The 25508-nt window shown below is 35.8% G+C and overlaps 1 protein-coding gene across 2 annotated transcripts in view; it reads left to right on the forward strand.

Moving 5' to 3' along the window:
• The window catches only part of LOC127214697 (histone demethylase UTY), a 141183-nt gene that overhangs the window by 78354 nt on the left and 37321 nt on the right, over positions 1 to 25508 (forward strand). For both annotated transcript variants that reach the window (XM_051175000.1, XM_051175001.1), the window contains 5 exons: positions 214 to 968; positions 2645 to 2774; positions 3927 to 4032; positions 4645 to 4850; positions 25441 to 25505. In XM_051175000.1, coding sequence (XP_051030957.1) covers positions 214 to 968; positions 2645 to 2774; positions 3927 to 4032; positions 4645 to 4850; positions 25441 to 25505 — 1262 coding nt within the window. The remainder of the gene's footprint in view (positions 1 to 213; positions 969 to 2644; positions 2775 to 3926; positions 4033 to 4644; positions 4851 to 25440; positions 25506 to 25508) is intronic.

A 25508-nucleotide genomic window follows, 5' to 3' on the forward strand; every position in this document is an offset into this window, starting at 1 on the left:
AAAGAATATATATGTCAATATTGAACAATATGCAGTAATTGAATCAGATAATTAACTTAGACTATTTACTTTTTAAAATGTTAAAATTTTCATTATAGATGTTGTTAGATATTTTAATTGTATTTTTTGGTGGCTTCAGTTTTATTTAACATTTTGTCGTTGGGTTAGGCATTTTATGATATTTAAATCAACCTCTTTTCTTCCTTTTCCCAGGGTTCTGATAAAGATCAGAGTTTATATTTGGCAACAGTGAATGATGACCACCCTCCATATCTCACTGGGTCCACAAAATATCTCCAAGCAGCTAGCACTGGTATTCAGAATCAGAATGGAAATCATAGTGTGCCTCAAAATTCACGTCCAAAAGGGCATGCTCCAAACCATTTCTCCTTTCATATTCCTACCTCAGAAGAACAAAAGGTCACTAATTGTACCAAAGAGAGTAAGCATTCAAGGAGTAGATCCTTGAGTTCTAAAACAAGTAGGCAAGACATATCAAATATTTGTATTAATGTAAAGGGACATTCTAATCATGTTCATCAGATCACATCAGTTGCTATCTCCAGCCCTAATAATGAAGATTCTGAGTCAACAAATTTAGTAGTAGACAATCCACAGCCTTCTGCCTTGGTTGGAGAAGCTATTGACAGTGTGGGTACTGGGACTTGTGACAAAGTCAATAATGTTCATCCAGCTATTCACAAAATGCCTGATAATCTTGCTGCTTCTTCACCCTCTTCAGCCAATTCCACAGAATCACTTTCTCCAAAGTTAACTAACCAGAATCATGCACACATTACTGGTTTTATCATCCCTCACAGTAGATTACATACCAGTAATAAAGAAGGGCAAGAAAACTCAGAGAGCTCTGTCGTTGTTAATCTTGGCCTCAGACCTAGACCTCAAATTACACCTCCAGTGTCTGTGTCTATATACTCTACTTCAACAGAAGTTCTGAAAGCATGCAGGTGAGTGTGGTAAAGTTCATCAAAAGGTGAAAATTATTAAGAAGACATGAAATAACTAAATACGATTCTATCCTATGCTTGTAAAATGTGTCAAAGACTGTATAGTTTTTTATGTTTAAAAGGCAGTTTCATATGCAGTGTTTTTTCTTTTTTGTTTGGGTGTTACTATTCATTGTTTATTATTTATTTATTAAGACTGCTGCATTAGGTAAGACATATCTTTGTCTAGTATTACTACCTTTTACTACTTATTACAATAGGCATCATGATTCTGGAGGTTATATTTACAGTGCTGAATCTTACTTGGTGGAAAGAATAATACTCCTCCAACTCTTTCTGTTTTCTTTTGTTTGTAGTTTTGATAGCTTTGTTGTTTTTATTTTTAGTGCTAACAAGTATTGACCTTAATAACACAATTTGCTAAAACAGGGCTTTTTGTTTTTTAATTTAAAGGTAAATTTTAAAGGAGGTAGAAAGAGTTGGGAAACTAATAGCTTTAATAGCCATTATAGAAGATCAATCATATTCTGTGAGAACTTTGAGATTAAGACCATAATAACTTATCTAATAGGTTTTCATCTTCCTACTGCAAAAGCAAGGCAGAATCAAAAGAAACAGGGATATTTCTTTGTACATGGTGTTGCTAGCAACAGGGACTGTCCTTTAAATTCTTGGTAGCCATTAAGGCAATAAATAGCCTGCATTGTTTTTAAAGAAGAAGGTATCACATCTCATGGAACTGGAACTAGAAATGGTTGTTTTCTTCCATGTGGGATTTTTGAACTTAAACTAGGTCCTTTAGAAGAGCAACTCTTGTCCTTAATTTCTGACACATCTCTCTGGTTTGAATGCTTTACCATAATTTTAATATTTTGAGTTCCATACTATTGATATTTAATACATTTAAAGTTTTATTATGTGGGCCTGAGTAGTGTAAACTTGAAAAGTTGAATTAGTTCCTGAATTAATTCAATTTCATATTTATAAATATTACCTTACAGTCTTATGCCCAAAAATTTAGAGTTTGAGAGTAATCTTTATAAGTTTTTATTAACGTATAACCTGGCAATTATGATACTTGTCACTAAAGAAAAACAAGTTAATTCAAAGTTACATACTTGTATAATGATTACATGCAGTATGTTAACTGGACCTGTTTGTAACCATAGCTTCAAAAATTATTAAGAGTTGGCTAGATTGATGGCTGTATCCTTAACAACAAACAGTTTTTGCTGTTGCAGAGGACCTATATTTGGTTCATAGCAAGTCCAGTTTTTGATTGCTTAGCTGTCTTTCTAACCCTGAAGTTAAAATTTGATGAAGCAGAAGAAATGAATTTTCTGGATTTTGGATTGGCTGTAACTTTGGAAAGTTATTGGCATTATTTTTAGGAAGAGAAATATAAGGATAGTACTGTCATTAAATTTGTGTGTGTGTGAATATTTAAAATCTGATGAGAATTTGAGGAGGGAATAAAGTTAGAGTCATAATTTAGTTGATATTTATGTTTTAATTGAGAAAAGAAATTAGGAAATTACAACCAATGTAAAGAATGTTTAATAGTTCATTCCATTAAAACTTACTAGTTCCTTATAATGAATAATTCTGATTTTTTTCCCTCTTAAACATCAATTTATAGCTATTATATAACTTCTGGTATTTTTCTTTTTAAAAAGGAATCTAGATAAGAATGGCTTGTCTAATAGTCATGTTCTGTTGGATATATGCCCTCCTCCAAGACCTCCGACTTCACCATATCCTCCCTTACCAAAGGAGAAGTTGAATCCACCTACTCCTAGTATTTATGTAAGTCTGATTAACTAACTAGAAATAAGTCAATTGTCTGAACCAACTTGAATGATACTATAGGTAGATACATATTTAAATCAGCATAGATTGACTTTTAGGGTAACTATAAGTATCTACTCTTAAGGGATTGAATATTTTAAATATTTCAGAAATACATTATTGTATTCTGAATCTGAAAATAAGTCTTCTTACTGTAGATAACAAAAACATTTATTTTCTAATCTTTGCAAGAAAATTGTTTAGAGATAGCAAATTAAGCAATGTTTTGATTGGTTTATGAGATTAATGAAGCAAAACTTTTCTATTGTTCTTAGTAAATATTTATCTGCATCTATTGTTTTCTAAAAGTGTCAGCTGTAAAAATAGTATTTGTTTCTCGTTTCTCATGTGTAAGGATTGTAAGCTTTCAGTAGGATAGTAAGGTAACATGCTAAACTGCTTGTGATTGCACAGCTAGCACTTGAGAAAAAGAGGCAGGCACATATCTGTGAGTTCCAGGATAGTTTGTTCTAAAGGTGAGTTTCAGACCAGCCAGGAATACATAGTGAGACCCATTCTGAACAAAGCCAAACAGCCACAGCCCCACCTGTATTTATGATTTTTAACCTTCCCTTTTCTAATTAAAATGACAAATGTTCTAGGCAAGTAAGTAATAGACACACACACACACACACACACACACACACACGGGGCGGTGGTGGTGTTATACACAGAGTTGAAAAAGAAACTAAGGGGGAGAAGTGGTAACTTTCTAAATATGTTGAGAATAAACAAAGTTAAAATTTGTCCTTTTGGTGACCTATTTCTTTTTACATGTTTATACTCAAAAGTGCATAATTTAGCATACCTTTTATTAAATAAATGAAGAAAATACATTTAAAATGTGCTGTTGGAAAAAATGGGTTATTTAAAATGTCTTTCATTAAATTACTTTAAAAAAGTAAAACAGAAAAGAATTTATATTTTCTCTATAATTTCTTGAAAATATGAACACAAAATACTATAATGCTGCTTCAGTACACATCAAAAAATAAAATGTCATATCCACACTATACCAATGTGTATGTGTGCTTTGTCTATTTTAAATTGCCAAATATGCATGGAGTATAAGAGTTTCCAGAGAACTAATGAAATGTCTTAACTTTATAGCTGGAAAATAAGCGTGATGCCTTTTTTCCTCTTTTACATCAATTTTGCATCAACCCAAAAAACCCGGTCACAGTAATTCGAGGCCTTGCTGGAGCTCTTAAGTTAGGTAACTTTTAAAATATTTGAACAGTTTCAATATTAGTGAACTTAGAATAGCAGTAGTTGGTTGTGTAATTTTATGATGTAGAATATTTTGTTTATTTTTGTATTTTTAATCTCCTATGCCTGTTTCTGTCTCAACTACTATCTCTGCTTTCTCTTATTTTTCATTTCTTCCTCCTCTTCCCCTGCTCCTTCCCTTCTTTTTGTAATAGTCTTCCTCTGCTCCTTTCTTTATTCTGTCTTCCATTTCTCTACATTAGTTCCATATGTATCTGCTTTTTAATAGCTTATTAATTTTTAAAAAGTTTTTTAGGGTAATTTATATGTCATTAAACATGTCTTTGGAGCACATGATATTGCTTACCAGCAGCTTAATTTAATTCATGTCTTTTAAAAGATGGTTTATATTACATAATAGAATATTTTTTAGTATAAAATACAAAAGAGAATTGTTTCATCTGTTATAATGGCTACATCAAGGGACTGATCTACAATTCTGCTACCAAATGGATTGGAACTATTTTGACAGAAACATAATATTCCATAATTTTAATTTCTTTCAAATTTTTAATGAGTGTAATTTTACAAATTTAATGAGTAATATTTATTTTTGAAGATCTTGGATTGTTCTCTACCAAAACTTTGGTAGAAGCTAACAATGATCATATGGTAGAAGTGAGGACACAATTATTGCAGCCAGCAGATGAAAACTGGGATCCCACTGGAACAAAGAAAATCTGGCGGTATGAAAATAAAAGTTCTCATACTACAATTGCTAAATATGCACAGTACCAGGCCTGCTCCTTCCAAGAATCATTAAAAGTAAGTTCACTTTGCATAAACATTGGGAGAAGAGTGTTAAGGGGATTTTTTTTTTTAACACAAATGCTTGTTTTTGTGTGGGGCAGCAGTTTTGAGTCTTTTTCCTCAAGTAATCTCAACACTTTGAACTTGCAGAACAGAGTATGCTGGATGTCCAGTGAATTCAAAGGATCTGTCTGTCTTCTGTCTCCCTGCACTAAAATTACAAATCTATAATCCTAAGGACATTGACAAATTTAATTGTATTCAGACAGTGTCTCACAGTGTAGCTCTGGCTGGCAAGGACCTTTGAGTGATTGCACCTGCCTCTGCATCCCAAGTGTGTGCCACTGTGCCTACATAGGACACTGAGGAATATTAAAAACATGTTTAAATACCATGAAATCTAAGAAGAGACCCATCCATGTTCAAGATGGATATAAAACAGTAGTAGTCAGTAGCAGAAAAGAAACTCCTCATACTGTAGTTAATACCACCCTCTCCCCATCTTGTGGACTGAACATAGAACCTTCTTCTTGCTACACAAGTGTTCTACCACTAAGCTAAATCCCTAACCCCTCTTATATTTTAGTTAAAACACTAAGTATATAGTATATGTATAAGTATAAGTATATGTTTGAAAGATACAAAAAGGAAATACCTAGCTGCATATTAAGGCATAGGCACATCAAAATAACAGTTTTGAACACAAACCATAAAAGCATGAATAGTTTAAAATGATGTGTTTCAAATTATTTTAAAAATCTCATTTTTACATACAATTACCTAATTAAGTAAAGCTATATGTGCTAATGTAGGCAAAAAGAAAAATACTCCATGATGAAGGTATCTTTGATCACTAAGAATCACTAATTCTTCAGACTGAAAAAAGATAAATTTACGTAATAGTCCATCAAAGTTTATAAATAATTCTAAAAAAGAAAAAAATAGCCAATAAACATTTTAATAATACATAGGTTCATAGTTATAAAGGAAATACAAGTCATTTCACCCTACTTTGAATGTCTCCCATCAATAAAACAAATAATTATCAAATGCTAACAAAGGATTCTCACAAAAATCCCAAGTTAAGCAACCACAACATATATGCAGAGGAGCTAGGGATAGTCTTCATCTCTTCCTTTCCCACCTGATCCCTTCGATTTCCATCCCCACCCACCCCAAGTTTATTATTTCCCTTTTGCAGGGAAATTCACACATCCTCTGTGGTGCCAGCCCTCCTTGTTACTTAGCCTCTCTGGTGCTGTGTGTTGTAGCATGATTATCACTTACTATACAGCTAATATCTAGTTATGAGTGTGTAGGAACCATGTTTGTCTTTCTGGGTTTGGGTTACTTCACTGAGAATGATTTTTGTCTAGTTCCATTTATTTGCCTGCTGCTGTCCCTCCCAGTTGAATAACCATTTAATCCCAAATTAACACACAGAGGCTTATATTAAGTATAATCTGTTTGGAAGATTGCTCAGGCTTATTACTAACTAGCTCTTACAACTTCAATTAACCCATAATTTTTACCTGTCTTTAGCCGCATGGCTTGGTATTGTTCATCTTTTTCCCTCTGCATCTGCTTTTCCTGTTTCCAAAATTCTTCCTGTGTTTTATTGAGCCAATACAAGTAACAAAACTTTATAGTGTACAAGTTTTTTAGCCCATAGCAGCCTGCAAATTTCCTGATGTCATTATTTTTAACAGCTGTGTAATTGTTTATGTACCACATTTTCTTTATCTGTTCTTCAAAAACATCTTAGGATGTTTCCATGTCCTGGGTATTATGAATAATTATGCTATGAACATAGTTGAGCAACTGTTCTTCTGGAATGATTGAATATCCTTTGGGTATATGCCCAAGAGTGGGACAGTTGGATCTTGAAGTAGATTGATTGACAGTCTTTTGAGTAATTGCTATATTGATTTCCAAAGTAGCTGTACATGTTTGGACTTCCCCCAGCTGTAGATCACCTTCCCCCTTGGTCCAGATTTTTTCCAGCATGAGTTGTCATTTGTGTGCAAAGGTCATGTGGAAACATACACTAATTCGTAAGTTTGTTAATAAATATAATAATTTTTAGAGAGATGAGTTAGAAGTCCCCTTCCTGTGTTGATAATAGTACTCACATTAGCCCTAGGATACTAAATGGAAAATCTCAGTTCCAGATGTTACATCCCTGAGTAGTTAGTTTGTCAGGGATGCTTTAAAGTCTCATAAGTAATTTTTCTACTGCTCTGAGAAAATACCACAGCCAGTGCTACTTGTAAAATAAAATGTGTAATTTGTGATGGAACAGACATATGGCAGCAGGAATAATTGAGAATTCATATCTTGAAGTAGAGCGGGAAACTATTCACTGGAGATGGAGATTTTTGGAGGCTTTTAAAAAACCATTTTTTAAAACAAAATTTTCAAACATCATTCTTGAATCATGTTTTCCCCTTTACCAATTCCTCCTATATTCTCTTGGTATCCTACTCATATCCAACCACATGACCCCCTCAAAAGAAATAAAATTCAAACAACAAAAGTAATACACACAAATATACTCTATAAAACACAAAAACTGAGGTTGAAATAAATAAGAAAAATAACAGTAAGACATTAAAAAATGTTCTGAGGAAGCAAAAAGTGGCACCTAAATAAAACAAAAAAACATTGATTTTGGTTTGTATTAGTCAACTACTCCTGGGCATGATGCCTTTGAAGTGTGGCTCATCTACCCAGTGAGACTCTGTTGTAGAGAATGGATTTTGTCATTGCCAGGGGGAGCCTGTTGCACATAGTTTCTTGGTTTGGAGTGAGCGAGTATGTTGACATTCCCCTCTCAGCACAGCGACCCATCTGGTTTGAATTTGTGAATGATGCCACAGTCTCTGTGAATTCATACTTATGTTTGTATGTGTGTTCTATTTTGTCTGGAAGATATTTGTTTCCTGTAGTCTTCCACCACCTCTTTCTCTTACAATGTTGCCTTGGGTGGGGTGGGGGTCCTCTGCAAGCAGGATAGTTGCATCCTGTATATCTGTGAGGTACGTCCAGTTCAACAGGACACAGCAGCTGGTGTTTGTTCCAAGTCTGAGATAGAGCAAAGGTCACCCACACCAGCCGTTTAACAAAATCCACTCTTAATCGGGCAGAATAAAATGGTTGTGTATTATTTTTTCCTTTGAATAGACAATCTTATGCTTTTAACATTCTGATTTCCCTAGTGCTTATCTTTGAGCACAAGGACTTTTGTGCACCTGAATCTCAATTTTGCTTATTTTTAAAAAAGAAAATAATTTGCAGAGTCCAAAGTTGAATGCATTGCCTTTTATGGCTAGCCTAAATGTAGGTAAGCATGAGAATTATAACAGAGGAAAGGACAAGTAAAAGAGCAAATTCTTCTTAACTATAATGGACATTCTAAGGTCACTTAGGAGATTTTATCTCTATTAAAAATCATTAATTTGACCATTTATAGAGACCATATATGAGAAAAATCATAAAACCAAGATTATATTTGAGCAACAGATAATCTATAATTGTTCTGTTTTGTGAAACTGTAGTTCTCCACTCACCCATCTCAATTCATTTCTGCTAATATTTTTGCTATATTTGGCAGTTCTTTTTGTATTCCATTAACTACTCCTGGGATACAAAATAAAAGAGCTACAGTGGCTGCAACTGTTACTTGGTCTAATAGATGTAAATGTCATCAATTTTCAAGGATAGTTCTCCAAATTCTGTTCAGATTTACTGAGCAAAATAGGTATAATATGGCCTAGCTCACATAAATCTTTATTCTTTATAACCTGCAGGAAGGGCAGTGTAAGTAGCATTTTTACCAAAAAGTTCCATTCCAAAGGCAGTTGTAGAGAAAAGGATATGATCACAGGTGAAATTACAGTACTGAGGGATAATAATGTGATTTTTAAAAGCAAAACACTATTGACAAAAATACCAGGTGAAGTCATATTATATAGGTATGCATATGTTCTATTTTATTCCATTATTTGTACATGATATATAAGAGTAACTTCTCTGCTATGTAAGTTTCTTTTTCCATCTTTCTTTCTCTTTCTCTTTTTTTTTTTTTTTTTTTTTGTCCCTGAGACAGGGCTTCTCTGTAGCTTTGAATCCTGCGCTGGAGCTCACTATGTAGACCAGGCTGGCCTTGAACTCATAGAGATCTGCCTTCCTCTACCTCTTAAGTGCTGGGATAAGAGGTATGTGCCACCACTGCCCAGCACTCAGGAATAGACAGGTCTTCTCTGACACTAAAAGGTGGTTTTTGTTGATTGCCTTGTGTCAAATGAAGCCAAAACTCATTTTCTAAACGATTGGCAATCGATAGCATTATTCTACATACAATAATACTATCTGAGACTTTGCTCATTTTCTGGAAAGACCATAAACATAATCTTGCCTTGATGTTAGAAGTATATTGGGTCTTTCCCACTGGTTAGTCTCAAGATCTTTTCATATATTTTATGTTGTGTCTTCTTCAAGGCAGTAGAAACATCACTATTTTTTAAAGAGGAAAAAAATGAAGTTATTATAGTTAAATGGAGATTCAAGTATATATATCCCCTTTTCTTTTTTAAATTTTCTGTTTATGTGTTTAATGGTGTTGTTCACAATAGTTTGGCCGTGTTGATTGTTAGGGATTTTAATAACATGGTATTTCATCAATTGCTAAATTGTTTAATGTGTTTGCTAATATATGTAATATATATGTATATATACACACATTTGTATAATATATATGTATATACATACACATTTGTATAATATATATACACGTATATGTATATATACACACATATGACTATTATCAGGTTTTAGTTGTAATTTGAGTTTTAGAAAGAAATATATCCAGCTATTTGACAAAGTCAGGTTTCAGATAAAAGGCAAAGATATTTTCCTGGGACCCCCAGGACTCCTTGCTATGCTGGGAGCTGTGCTATGCAGCTGCCTGATAAGGAAGAGGCATTACTTGTCTGTCTTTAATATACTCTGAACACAGGACTTTAAAGGAACTATTGCAGAAAAAGCCCCAACATACACACTCATTCAAGATAGCAAGTTGATGTGATAGCCACCCACTACTAATTATGCAGTAGAAGTTTAGAAGACTATATAAATGTATTTTCAGTAGAAGGTAGGCTTTTGTGATCTTCCTCCAGTATACTCTCTTGCTAGAGTCTGATCATTCATGTCTGGTCAAGGACAAGCATGGAACTAAAAAAGAAGAAAAAATTAATTAATTATGGTCATTAACTTTTGAAGATTTAAACCTAAGGCTATAAATTTGGAATTTTTAAAATTCAGTGTGTCTTTAATTTTGAGCTCAAGAAGACTTTCCTACTAGATAATGAGATACTCAGAAGTATCTGAGAAATAATCACACAGTGTTCTGAAGGAGAAAACAATGGGATATAAAAAAGCACATACCAGCCAGGTGGTGGTGGTATACTCCTTCAATTCCAGTATTTGGGAGGCCCGTAGACAGATCTCTGTGAGTTCAAGGCCAGCATGGTCTACAGAGTGAGTTACACAACAGCCAGGGCTGTTACACAGTAAAACCCTGTCTGGAAAAAAAAAAAACAAAATAAACAAAAAAGTAAAACAAAACAAAACAAAAAAACCAGAAAGTATATACCAGCTCATGCTGTCAATAAACAAAACCATGATTAGCGTTAGTGTTAATGGAAGAATTATGCCTGTTTACACTGTTATTTAAATTTTTTGTTAAGTCATTCACAAGTACAAATTTAAAAAAAGGAAGTTACCCGGTAACTGGAGATAGCCAGTTTAAGATGTTTCCCCCATAACTGGGGTCATAACTGGGAGATCCACTTGCACCAGGTTTCTTCTACCTGATCCAGAAATGACTCCTGCCACAGTCATCTCATTCAGTACTCTCCCACTCAGTTATTTCTCCAACCTGATTCTTCAAGTTCTCATGGCACTTATCCCCAGTCCACCCATGAAATCTCTTCTATTTCTCTTTCCCAGGGAAACCTGAATGTCCCTCTTAACTCTGCTTGTTATCTATAGTCTATGATTTATATAGCATAGTTATCCTTTATTTTATAGCTAATGACTACGTGTGAGTGGGTTCATACCACATTTCTTCCTGGGTCTGAGTTACCTCACTCAGGATGCTATTTTCTAGTTCCATCCATTTTCTTGCAAATTTCATGATGTTATTTTTTAACAGCTGGGTAATACTCCATTGAGTAAATGTACCACTTTTTTGGGGGGGGTGGGGTACTTTCAAGACAGGGTTTCTCTGGGTAGTCTTGATTTTTCTAGAACTCACTGTGTAGATCAGGATATCTCCAACTCATAGAGACTCTGCTTCCCCATGCTGGGAACAAAGGCGTGTGCCACCACTGCATGATTGAACCACACTTTCTTTATCCACTCCTTGATTGACAGGCATGTAGGTTGTTTGCAGGTTCTGGCTATTACAGATAAAGATGCTGTGAAGATAGTTGAACAGATGATCTTGTTGTATGAGCATGCATCCTTTGGGTATATCCTAAGAGTGGAATTGCTGGATCTTGAGGTAGACTGATTTCCATTTTCCTGAGGAACCGCCATTTTCAAAATGTCTGTACAAGTTTGCACTCCCACCAGAATTGAAGAAGTGTTACTCCACATCCTCTCCGGCATAAGCTGTCATCAGTGTTTTTCATCTTAGCCATTCAGATAGGTATAGGATAGAATCTGATTGGCATTTCCCTGATAGCCATTTGATATTTTCCTGTTGAGAATTCTGTGTTTATATCTGCTCTCCAGTTTTTAATTGACTTTTTCCCCCTCCAATGTCTAGTTTCTTTATATATTTTGTCAATCAATGCTCTATCAGATGTAGGGTTGGTGAAGATTTTTTCCCACTCTATGGGCTGCATGGTATCCTTTGCCTTACAGAAGTTTTTCAGTTTCATGAGGTCCCATGTATTAGTTATTGATTTTAGTGCCTGTGCTGTTGGTATTAGATCTAGGACGTTGATTCCTGTGCCAGTGCACTCAAGGCTATTCCCCACTCTGTAGTCTCAGGTTCAGCGTAACTGGATTCATGTTGAGGTCTTTGAGCCACTTAGACTTGAGTTTTGTATAGGGTGATAGCTGTGGATCTATTTATATTTGACTTCATGAAGATATCTGGTGAGGCCAGCAACATTTGTTGAAGATGCTTTCTTTTTTTTCCATTGTATTAATTTAGCTTCTTTTTTTGAAAGTCAGGTATCAGTAAGTGTGTGGATTTTTGGTTATATCCCACTGGTCTACTGTCTGATTTTGTTTTGCTTTTGCCACACCACAAATTCATTCACTTATTTATTCACTCATTTATTTATTTTTATGTTGCATTGTTGTTCTTCCCATCCCATTCCTAAGCCTTCCCAATCTACTCCTCTTCATTTCTATTTCTAAACAACTTAGTCTATCAAGTTGTTGAAAGACTAAGCATCTCTTCTTGTGTTCTAGCTGAACAAAGCTACTCAGTATGTGGAATAGGGCCCCAAAAGCTGGTAAGACTCAGAGACAGCCCTTGGTCCCACTTTTAGAAGTCCCACAAGAAGACCAAGCTATAAAAATGTCACATGTAGGCAGAGGGTCAGGGCCAGTCCCATGCAGGATCTCTGCTTGTCTGTACAGACTCTCTGAGTTACTGGGAGCCCATGTTAGTTGATTTTGTGAGTTTTCTTGTAAAGTGCTTGGTCCGTCTGTCTCCAAAAATCCCTTTTCTCCTCTTCTGTAGAGTCCTGAAACTCTGCCTAATATTTAGCTGAGGGTCTTGGCATCTGTTTTCATCAGTTGCTGGATGAAGTCTCTCTGATGACAATTGGGCTTGGTACCAATATGGCCACAGGAGATGGCCAGCTCTGGCTATTTACCTACTTTTGCTAGAATGTGTAGCTACCATGCTTTTGTTTTTGTGCTAGTACCATGCTGTTTTTATTGTTATAGCCTGCTCTGTTGTAGGGCTTGAAATCAGGATTGTAATATCTCTGTAATGTCTTTTATTGTACAGGATTGTTTTACCTATGCTGGGTTTTTTGGTTTTTCTATATGAAATTGAGTAGTGATTTTGAAGTCTGAGTTGTGTTGAGGTTTTAAATGGTTATTGTGTTGAATCTGTGGATGCTTGTGATAAGATTGCCATGTTTACTATGTTAATCTTATCAATCCATGAGAATGGGAGATTTCCCCATCTAAATTAAACTTTTATCTAACCACTTGACTAAATGTGTTTATGAGCTGTAGGAATTCCCTGGTAGTATCTTTGGTGTTGTTTATATATACTATCATATCATCTGAAAATAGTAATACTTTGATTTCTTCTTTTCCAGTTTGAATTTTCTTTATCTCCTTTACCTGTCTTATTGCCTTAGCTGTAACTTCAGGTTATAGATATGGAGAGAGTGGAGACAGCCTTGTCTTGTTCCTAATTTTAGTGGAATTGCATTGAGTTTCTCTCCATTTAATATGATGTTGACTGTTGACTTGCCTTTATTATGTTTAGGTTCCTTTTTTCCTGATCTCTCCAAAACCTTTATCATGAAGGGGTGTGGCTTTTGTCGAATACCTTTTCAGCATCTCATGAGCTAATCACATGTTTTTTGTTTTTTTTTTTTTTTTAATGTTGTTTTTGTTGTTTCTTTGTGGATTACATTGATAGAACCCACCCTCCATCTCTGGGATGAAGCTTATTTGGATGATTTTTTCTGTTGTTGTTGTGTTCTATGATTTGATTTGCCAGAATTTTAGTTAGTATTTTTGCATCAGTGTTCATGGGGGAGATTGGTGTGTAGTTTTCTTTCTTAGTTGAACCTTTGTGTGGTCTAGTTATCAGGATAACTGTCAGTGTTAACTTTTATTTTGTGAAAGAATTTGAGGAGAATTGGTATTAGCTTTTCTTTGAAAGTCTGGTTGAATTCTACATTAAACTTTTTGCCATGAATTTTTGCCATGGACTGATCCAGTCGGGGGTCTCCTCTGTGGGAGGAAGGGCTCCAGTAATAGGTCGGTAAGGATTTGGTGAGTACAGAGAGACATGCAAAGAGATGTGGTTGGAATCTGCTGCAAGTTTACCTCAGTGAGAACATCAGATATATACAAATTATTTAGGAAATAAGATTTGACCCCATGTCAGGTTGTACTTAGTCACATCTGCTGAGTAGTTACATGTTGACAACTTACCTTGAAACTAAAAGAACAGAGCAGGAAGTACCCTCTAAGTACCTTCTGGCCTCCAGAGAGTGCTTAAGAGTCACAGACCGGAAGTCAATTTTATTCTTAGAATTCTGTCAAGCAGACTCCTGTGTAAAAATGTAGAAATTTGTAAAGCTTAACATATTTATGGCCAGTCAGGCCAATTTGGTTGTTTTTGAAGCACCCTCTATCCAACTTTTTGGGGAGGTGAGCATTTAATTTTTGTAATAGTCTTGTTAAACTAATTTGGTCCCTTTTTGTCAATAAGCACTGAGGAGGTCTTGCTCTAGGTAATCTTTCCATAAAGTTAAGTGTGTAATACACTTTCTCTCCATCTATATTTATCCATCTAATTCCCTGATCATCATATACTCCAGTGTATGGCATAGGAGTATTTCTGAGTCTCCGTGGAGTTTCCCTGTTTACTGGAGGTACCCACCATCCTCCTCTGAGTATGTAATGCCTTCTACCATAAATTATAGTAGTAGGAATTCCTAGACTGTTTTTCTTGACTACTAGTGAACTCTCTGGTTCTTTTCCCTCCTAGTCTCTGAACTTTTATCCTTTCATTCACCAAGCCTTGGCCAGGACCTGTTATATTATTTATTATTATCAAGAGAGATAAAGTATAGAACCCAAATCCACAGAATTTGATCAATGGATTGGAACAAAGCATAGGGGCAGGATGCCAAGGACCTCTGGGAGACTTAAGTTCTGTGGAACACATGCCTGTGGTCCAAAAATATGGTTTTCTCCATGTCAAATAGACTCCGCTGGAGTCAGTGTGGCTTTTTTTTTTTTTTTTTTTTTTTTTTTTTTTTTGTATTTGATTTTTTAAAATTACTGCTTCTGTTGCCTTAAGACTTATACGTCTATTTCAGTTTTTTATCTGTCCTTGATTTAACTTTGGGAAGAGGTATCCATTGGGATAATTGTTCATTTCTTTTAGATTTTCCAATTTTGTGGAGTACATTTTTGAAGCATGACCTAATTCAATGATTCCGTAGATTTCCTTGGTTTCTGTTGTTATGTGTCCCTTTTCATTTCTGATTTTGTAAATTTGTATATTCTCCCTCTGTCTTTTAGTTAGCTTGGATACGCATGAGTCTATATTGTTGATTTTTCTCAAAGAACCAACTCTTTGTTTTGTTGATTCTTTGTTTCATTCGTTGTTTCTGTTTTATTGATTTCAGTCTTCAGTATGATTATTTCCTGCCATCTACTCCTCTTGGATGTGTTTACTTTTTTGTCTAGAGCTTTACAGGTGTACAACCAAGTTACATTAGAAAATTCTCTAGTATCTTCATGAAGGCACTTAGTGCATCATTTTCATTGTGTCCCATGAGTTTGAGTGTGTTGTGCATTCGTTTTCATTGAATTCTAGGAAGACTTTTTTCTTTATACTTACTTGATCCAGTGGTCCAGTGGTGAGTCAGTTGAGAGTTTTTCAGTTTGCATGAGTTTCTAGGCTTCTTGTTTTTGAAATCTAGCTTTTATATAGTAGTCTTATAAGATACAAGATTTATTTCCATGGTGGGGGGAAAAACACTTTAAAAATTTCCTCCCTCCCTACCTCCTTCTGTCCCTTCCTCCCTTCATGTGTGGGGACTTACTTTGTGACCAAGTGTATGGACAGTTTTGGAGAAGGTTCTATGATATTGTAGAAGTTACTGTCTTTTGTGTTTGGGACAAATGTTCTGTCGGTTTTTGTTATGTATGTCCATTTGAGTTACAGTACCTTCTCTAGGCCTGAATGTGTGGATAGATACTGTTTAATTTTGACTTTGGCATGAGGCATATTGTTTCCTTTATCTATGCTGACAACTTTGCTATGTATAATAATCTCAACAGGCATCTGTGGCCTTTGGAGTCTGCAAAAGCCATCAGTTCAAGCCATTCTGGATTTTAGGGTTTTCATTGAGAAATTGCTTGTGATTCTAATAGGTCTGCATTTGTATTACTTGGCCTTTTCCCTTTGTCACTTTTAATATCTTTTTTTTTTTTTTTGTTCTGTATGTTTAGTGTTTTGATAAATTTGTGGCACAGGCATTTTATTTTCTGATCCAATCTACTATTTTGTGTTGTATAAGCTTCCTGTTCCTTTATAGGAATAGCCTTCTTTATGTTGGAAAAGTTTTCTTCTTTAATTTTGTTAAAAGTTTTTTATGAGATTTTTGAGCTAGGATTCTTTTCTTATTCTTGTTGTTCATAGATTTGGTGTTTCCCCAATGTCCCAAATGTTCTGGACATTTTGTGTCAGAAATTCAACATTTTCTTTCATCAGTAAATCTATTTCCTCTAAAGAGGACAGTATTTAATGCCTGAGATTTTCTCTTCCATCTCTTGTATTCTTTTGTTGATTCTTGCATCTGTAGTACCTGATCCTTTACCCAGGTTTTCCATCTCTTGAATACTCTGGTTGTGTTTTCTTTATTGCTTCTATTTCCATTTTCAGGTCTTCAACATTTCCTTGATATGTTTATTTATTCTTGGCTTTCTTTTAGTGATTTCTTTTTATTTTTTTCCAATTTTTAGTTTCCGTGTTTTCCTCAAAAATTTAAGGGAATTTATTTTTTCATTTTCTCTTTAAAGACCTCTCTATCATCCTCATATAGTCATTTTTTAGGTCATTTCTTGTGTTTCAGCTGTGTTGAATTGTCCAGGTCTGATGGGAGATGTCATTTTGTATATGTTTTTCATACTGGTTAATAATAAAGCACTGTTGGCCAATAGGAAAGGAAGATAGGAGGGACTAGGAGACAAGGAGGAAATAGGAAGTAAGAAGGAGTCAAGATGGAGAATCTGGAGAGAGCTGGACGCCAGCTCCCCGGTAAGAGAAATACATAGATCAACAAAAATGGGTTAATAATTAAGACAGAGCTAGCCAATAAGAAACAAGTAACCAGGCCAACAGTATTGTACCAAATACAGAGTCTCTGTGTATTATTTGGGCTGGCGGCATGGCGGCAGACGGCGTGGCGGCAGGCAAAAAACCCATACTCGTTACACAGGTCTTTCTGTTTTAGGTTAGCTTGGTTCCGGTGATGCCATATTGTCCTTTCTGTTATTGATAGTATTCTTACCTTGGCGTTTAGGCATCTAGATTTAGGGTGATTACAGGTGTAGCTGTTGATTCCTGCATTTGTCTTTGTTGGATGGGTATTTTGTTCTTTGCTTTCCTCCTTTCTCTCTGGTCTTTTAGCCTAAGTGGCCAAGGCTTCTAGTGATTTTTCAGGTTCACTGGTGTTCTGGGTCCAGGGATTCTGAATGTGGGATAGCCTGTAATATTGCCAAAGTCTTCTGAAGTTGTAACCAGGATATGTGATCCACAGACTGGGCCAGCAGTCTGAGAATGTTGGGCTGAAGGGCATTTGGTGGGTGGTAGGTGGTATCTACCTAGGGTCCCTAGATCTAGCCTGGCTTTTGATAAAGCTCCCTAGCTTGTGGACCCTACTATTCAGCATTTGGAGGTGTTTGACATTATGAGTTTTTAAAGAATTTCTTTGTCTTCTAGCACCTTGGAAAGGTGGGTCTCCAGACATTGGCCAGTGTGGACAGTTATTGGCTAGTAATTGAAGGATCTGCTCCAGTATTTAGAATTTTTCTCAAAGATTAGTTTTCTCTGTATGAGATCAACATTGATACAGGTTTTGTCCATGAAATTAAGAAATTTAATGCCATTGCTTTAGCTCCTTTTATTTCTCCCGAAGAACACATTACTGCTTTTGAGTTTGGTTTATTTTTTTTGTTGCCTACATTGATTTTACCTTTTATTCTAAGGTTAGAGTTTTCCCTCTTGGAGGTTTATAGGCTTACTATTTTTGTCAAATTTGGATTGACATTCATTAGCCCAGTGTTTTGCCTTTTTACATACTGTGCGAAAGCAGGCCTGTTAATTAGTTGTTTTCTTTTTTTGTACCCATTTTTTCCAGTATTACCTATTGTCACAGTCAAAGAAAAGTTGTTTGAGACTTTTGAATGACTGCTACAGTAGTCGCTGCGACATCAGAAGAGCTGCCAGTATAGGAGTAGCTGCTAGCCAGTTGGACAAGTCCCGATTAGTAACATACATGCATGCCATTGTCATCAGCAGATTTTCTGAAATTCTTTAAGAACTCAGAAGTAGGTTATCATGGTTTAATAAGGATCTGGATAAACAATTAGGCTGAACAGATGTTTATTCAGGGAGAAATAACTCACAACATAGACAGGTGAGCACCAGCAGGTTCCTGCTTCCAAGAATGCCTCCAGAAGTTCTCCTGTCCCAGTGAGGCTTGCAAGAGAGCATCCCCCTGCTCCTCCTCTGACCTAGTTCCACAGATCACTTACGCCCCCCTGGCTCCACTCCCCAATGGTCATGGTCAGTGCCACAAAAGGAGACAAAGTGAATATCCCACTACAGTAGGTGGGTAATATTGTCACATACTTGAGCTGAAATCATAGATGTCATAAGTGTTGAACCCATTATTTTCCTGTTGATAATTTTCCTCATCTTCTATAACTAGTCCCCGGGGCTGAGGCAGTGTACACTGAATTTCTGAATTACATTGATGGGAATGAATATCTGTTATTCTGAATATAAATATGGTGTGTTTGAAATGAGAGGCAGCATATTTAAATCATTTTCCTGTATGTGGGAGCAATATTCCCTGACTAAGATGTCTCTAGGAGATTCAGAAGAGTTTCCTCTTTATGACCCAGGAATGAATCCATGGTGTGCATTACTGAAGGCCACATTGCAAAATAATTGGTAAGGATTTCATGTCTGTTCTCATGGGCTGTTTTTACATTCCCTCTTATGATTTTCCAGTTTTCAGCATTAGTGGTTCCTTGTTTAGGAAACCACAGATTAAAACTTTATTACTTGTAATAAGCTTCAGAGCTGTTCCTCTGAACAAAAACTTGTTATCAAAAGCTGTGTCTGAGAGAAATGACATAAATCTATGCTTATTTCTCACTCTCACTTATGGTCATGACCCCTTTGTGAGAGAACCAAACCTTATTTCTATTTAAGGAAAATTTTTCTTACCTTCTCCAAGAATCAAGTGCCCCTTCATTTGGTGCCAGTTATGGGCTCTTTTTGATCACCATGTGTAACGAGTACGGTTTTTCCGCCTGCTGCCCGGTCTTGTCCTGCTACCACGCCACCAGCCCCAAATAACACACAGAGACTCTGTATTTGATACAATACTGTTGGCCCGGTTACTTGTTACTTATCGGCTAGCTCTGCCTTTAATTATTAACCCATTTCTATGTATCTTCACATGGCCTTCTCTTACCGGGGAGGCGGCTGGCGTCCAGCTCTCTCCAGACTCTCCATCTTGACTCCTCCTTACTACTTCCTATTTCCTCCTTGTCTCCTAGTCCCTCCTATCTTCCTTTCCTATTGGCCAACAGTGCTTTATTATTAACCAGTATGAGAAACATATACAGAATGACATCTCCCATCATCTCCTCTTTTCTGTCTAAAATAACATGAAGGGTTTTAACCTTAACATAGCAAAATATATCACATAACAGTTATCAAATAATCACAGTTAACACTATTTAGTCCATTAACATTTAGCAAGATTTGAAGAAAATATTCCATCATCTATCCTATCTTTGTGTGTCTAAAGTAACTTATCTTTAATACTAAGGAAAACTATAACTATAACTATCAGTCTTCAACTCCTTCAAAGACCACAGAAGGATAATATATAAGCTCTAGAAATGACAGAGACATCTTGCCTTTTCAGTCACCCGAAGTTCTTCTGTAATCTTCCATCTTCAGCCCATAGGCCATATTGTGTCTGACAGACTCTCCAGTAAAGCAGAAAACTTTATACTGTCTTCTTGTATTGGCAGTTTGTCAGTCACTTTTCTCCGTGTCCTGCATACTGTCTCGAAGACTCTTCCATGAAGCAGGATCTCTGTAGCAATGTCCATCTTGAATCAGAAGTCACTTCATGTGCAGTTTATACAGCATAAAGTCAAACAGTCCAGACAAGAGCAGTATCTTGTCCAAATGGCTAGTCTTGCCATATTGGAAGTAAACTCCATAATGAGTTTCTTCAATGTTCATCTTCATCTTCCTTTCTGACGCAGGTGGTGTTGCCAGGAACAATTATGTCTCATTGTCAAGAAAAACCCTAACCCATTTTAAATGCCATATTCTGTAGGTCTTTGAAAGATTTGAAGAATTCCTATCTATCTTAAATACATCTGTGTATCTTGAAAACCCTAACTAACTTAACTCTAAGCTTTGACTATCATAGGTAATTATCTATAATCTGTACTACATTATATTTCTATATAAACACAATACCTAAACAAGAGGAGAAATACACATCTCACAAAATTGACATTAAATTGTATCAATAAATGAAAATCGATTCCAAAACAAAGTAATCATATCAATACCATAATTCCCTTTTTACCTTTAAAAATAATTGGCTGTGATCATTACCCATTTATAACCAAGTCCATTTACATGAAAACAAACATTTATAAACAATGTTTGGGAATTTGGGCGTCGTTCTTTCCAAACTACTTCCTGCTGACAGGGGGCGCTGTCATGGGGGATCCTGAGAAGTTGCAGAAATCTTGGCTGTAGTCTTCGAGGCTGCTTTGTCCAAGCTGTTTTGAATGTTGGATCATCAGCGACTGTTTCAGGGGGCCTGGCTTGATCAAACCACATTAGTCTGGAAGGAATCCATAGCTTTTCATTTTCTGTGGAAACAAAAATAGAAATCCTTTTCCCCAGTAACTTGTCCTTGAACTTAAATGTTGGAGTCAAAGCATTTTTAAAATATATAAATTGAATTAATCCAGCAGCATTTCCTTTATCAGTTGTTGTTATTTTCTCAGCAGTCAAACAATGCAGAGACAACACAACAGCATACAGTAACCAGATTCTCTCTGAGCTTTTCATCTTTACATGGCTTTATTATTGCTCTGTTTATTTTAATTTTATTTATTTTTTTTTATTTTTTGACATAGGGTTTCACTTTGTAACTCTTATCTGTCCTGGAATTTACTCTGCATACCAGGTTTACTTTGCAAATCACAGAGATCTGCTTGCCTCTGTCTCCTGAGTGCTGGGATTAAAGGCGTGTGCTACAACACCCAGTTCCTCTTTGTCTCTTTAAATCCATTTTATTTTTCTCTCCCAAGCCTATGTATTTTTTTTAAAATACACTGTAAACTTTTAGCACCTTTTCTTAATGTGAATCTGTCTCTACTGTAAATCTTTATCTTTTTCTGGCCATGAGTCTTTATCTGTTAAACAACAACATTGTTAAAATGAAAGTATTTGTTTCTGCCATGGTTTACCAAAGATGGTGGCGGGTACTTTTACCGCCAGCACTGAGAGCTATGCTCACCGCCTTGGTCTGTGCTGCCACCCAGAAAGCATGCTGCCGGCTTGGAGATGTGGTCACTGCCATTGCCATCTCTCATACACACCAATAAATTGTTAGCAGAGTTATTTGAAAGCTGTGCGGTTTTTTGCCGCTCAAGCTGAGTCAGGAATCTTCCCTTAAAGGAGCCGCGCGAATATCTGCTTGTCTCTAGCAAAGCAGAGTTCAACTGAGAAAAATGCTGCTACCAAGAAACCTTGCTTGTCTCTGTTCTTTTGTTTCTAAAACCTTTTTTGAACCTTTTGTTAAATTTTAAGGGGAAGTTCTTACTAGCCACGTGGGCGCCATCTATAACGTATACGGGTTTTTCCGCCTGCTGCCCGGTCTTGTCCTGCTACCACGCCACCAGCCCCAAATAACACACAGAGACTCTGTATTTGATACAATACTGTTGGCCCGGTTACTTGTTACTTATCGGCTAGCTCTGCCTTTAATTATTAACCCATTTCTATGTATCTTCACATGGCCTTCTCTTACCGGGGAGGCGGCTGGCGTCCAGCTCTCTCCAGACTCTCCATCTTGACTCCTCCTTACTACTTCCTATTTCCTCCTTGTCTCCTAGTCCCTCCTATCTTCCTTTCCTATTGGCCAACAGTGCTTTATTATTAACCAGTATGAGAAACATATACAGAATGACATCTCCCATCAACCATGGCCAGCAATGTCAATCTGTTTGAGAGCTTAATAAAAGGGTTTACAATAAATGGGCGGCTGATGTTGGTTCAGACTTGGAGAGTCTGATATCTGGTTGTTTATGTCAGGCATATTTAAGGACAGAACAATTTTGGAAAAAGTTTCCTAGTTATGTGAAGTGGTCTTTTCAGGGCTGCAGTCTGAGCCAGCTGACTTGCCCAGTTCTTACCCTAGAAGGGGAGTGTGGATTTGGAAAAGGAGAGGTTAAAAAAGGAGCTAGAGCCAGCAAAGTCTGGAGGGAAAATCCAGTCAATAGTGAAAGTATGCAGCCAAAAGTGGGAACAAAGACATAAGACTTCTATTATCATGATTAAGGAGCAAACAGAGTTAATTCCCTTAACCCTCCAGGTATTTGGTAGCCATCTGTGCTATCTGGCTTTCAAGATCAAGAGTAAACACCTGAGCCCAAGTCTGTTGTTATTTAAATAACAGGCCAAACATCCTTTCTGAGATAGCCAAGTGTTTACAACTTTAGGTCTTTAGTCATACTAAGGACAGTTTTGAACTCTCTTATCTTGAGGCAAGATGCAGTGGATCCCTCTTTATGGGTCCTAACACCTGGTGATAATTAACTCAGTCCCATCCGTACAACAAAGCTTAAAACATGATTATGTTGAAACTATTTTTAAACTACATATGACCTTTTCAATAAAGATGAGTTCTATATACTGACCGAGAAACAGTGCTCAAAATAAGGAGAATGACTGAGGTAACATAACAGCCTTTAGCAGTCATGTGTGACTCCCTGGCAGTGTAGAGATCACCAGGCTATTAATCACTTCTGCTTCCATACCTGTTTTGTGTATGTAGTCAGGGTTAAATAAAATGGGATGTAAAACAAACAAACAAACATGAGCAGAAAGGAGGTAGACATTTTTGGGAAGAAGACAGGACAAAACTGGAGCAAAGGGGAGACAAGCATGTAATGTGTATGAATTTGTTCAGTCTACATTAAAGACTTGCATAGAATTGTCAAAAGATTTAGTTGTCTAAATGTCACTAGATAATACATACAAAATTTTGTTTATGAACTCTATATTATTTAATTATCTGTGTATGTCACCAGCACAGTTTCTATTTCTCTAGTGTTGTAATAACTTTTACTATCAGAACTTCCCCTCAGTTGGTGTCCTTGAAGAGAACATATGTGAATTTTAACAGGGATTGGAAATAATTCTGAAAGTAGTTTCATTGGTATTTGTTTTTATTTTGATAGAAATTACAGTAAATGCAGAGTGCTCTAGGAGGAACTGACATTTTGGTTATTTGGTTTTTTAAAAGCACAAATAATTATGTGTTCATGGTTCTACAGAAAGGTTTTCACTTTTTCTTAGTGTTATGCCAGGTTCACAAAACCCTAAACAGACCACCATAAGGAGCTGACTCTCCGATATAAAAGCAATGGTTTCTTTATTGTTCAATCTGGCAGGGACCTCTACTTGGCAGCATTAGAGGTGTCTAGCAACAACTGAGGGAAGTTTTTAGGGCAAAGACCACAAGGCAGAGAGCCACAAGATTAGAGAATTTCCATGGTTACTCAGTCTTTACACAAAGTATAAAGTAAAGCAATAACCATATATTTAAGCAAGGTAGTCTTCTAGGGCTGTGGATTTATGAGTTTGTCAATTAGCTCATTAGGGGGTGCTTTGCAATTTGCAATTAGTGCTTATCTGGATTTCTTTAAAACAAAGGATTGTTGACACAGCCAGTGGTGAACTAACTCCTTTCTCCTAGGGCTGGGCTGAGGCTTCTAGTCAGTACTCCCAGTTAGGGAGCCAAATTCTCTTTATCATTAGAAGTTTCCTTTTTCCCTACATAAGTTCAGTGGCCCAAGTCTTCAAACATTTATTAATTTTAATTCTCCTTTTTTCTTTAAGCGGTATTAAATTAATTGATTCTCATGTGTTGTATTTTCCTTGAGTTTTACATATAAGGTTGACTTGACAATGACTTTTAAGCTTAACTTCTGATATTTTATATTTTATGAAATGCTGGGTAATAGTTTTCTTATAATTTATAATATCTGTAGATGGAAGTTTCTGTTCCACCTGGTCCTGCAGCCATTGTATCCCAATAATCCCATGCGCTCAATATGGGAATTTAAAGTTTATAATTCTGTGCTTTGTTTTTAGCATATTCATAGTTGTGCAGTCATCATCAGTTTTATAAGGCAGTGGTAATTTCTTTTTCAGAGAACTATCTGGGTTATATTGTTGGAACTGCAATCAATTGAAGGTCAACCATACCGTTATTTTCTTGTGAAAGTTCATTTCCAATTTCAATAACTCATATTTCTTGGAGCTTATACAATTTGTACAACTGTATTGTAATTTCTGCATGCCACATCTACAGACTTGTTTTATGTTTTCATATGAATAAATTATGTAAAGTAACTTTTTAGTAGAGATTTTGAGATTTATAATATGTATCAGTACTTTGTGTGTGTGTTGTGTATATATGTGCATGCATATTTGTGTACCTTCCATATTTTGATCTAAGGACAGTTTGCAGGAGTCAGTTCTTTCTACAATATAAGTCTACCATATTAGTCTAACTAAGCAGAAAGATTTTTTTCCCTCTTTTTTTGTTGACAAAGTGTATTAATTTCTTATGCAAATCATCATTTTGATCATCTATAGTTGCCATTTTGAGGCCATTCTCAATAATACTGTTATGAATAGCCCAATATAAATATTTCTGAGGACATAGGCATTATCTTGAACAGTGCAAAATATGATTGCTAGGTTTCATAAGGAGGTACTTTGTTAATTTGTAATAATAGTTGCCTGGTTTAACATTTTTGATACTTGATTTACTTGATCTAAGTTCTTCTTTTCTTTTGTGTTACCTAAGTGCTTATAAAATTAGGCCTCCTTAAGTTTTGATAGTTGTTTTCATAGTAACTTTTACTAAACCCCTTTTTATTAACATATTGACCATTTGTGTAGTATCTTCTCTGAAATGTGTACAAAATCTTTGTTCATAATAAAATTAGGACAATTCCTGTTGGTTTTCTTATTTTTCTGTTATTTCATTGCTACTTCGTGACTGCAATTTTGTTACTATTATGAATCATATTGTTGATATCTGATACGCAGGAGATCATACAAAGACCCATAGGTTGACGATCACTGTTTTTATTCATTTTGATAACTTTTAGTGAATAATGTGATAATGTTTAGTGAAATGCTCCTTTTTATAATATAGTCACAAACGCTCATATAAATGATTGTTGATTTATGTTATTGCAATAAACTTGTTATAGTATGATTGTGAATGTTTTGTTTAATGAATAGGAAGAAAATGAAAGAAGAATGCAAGTCAAAGACTATTCAGATAGTGAATCAACATCTTCAGATAAGTA

Source organism: Phodopus roborovskii, unplaced genomic scaffold (assembly GCF_943737965.1).
Source record: "Phodopus roborovskii unplaced genomic scaffold, PHOROB, whole genome shotgun sequence".
NCBI classification, from domain to species: domain Eukaryota; kingdom Metazoa; phylum Chordata; class Mammalia; order Rodentia; family Cricetidae; genus Phodopus; species Phodopus roborovskii.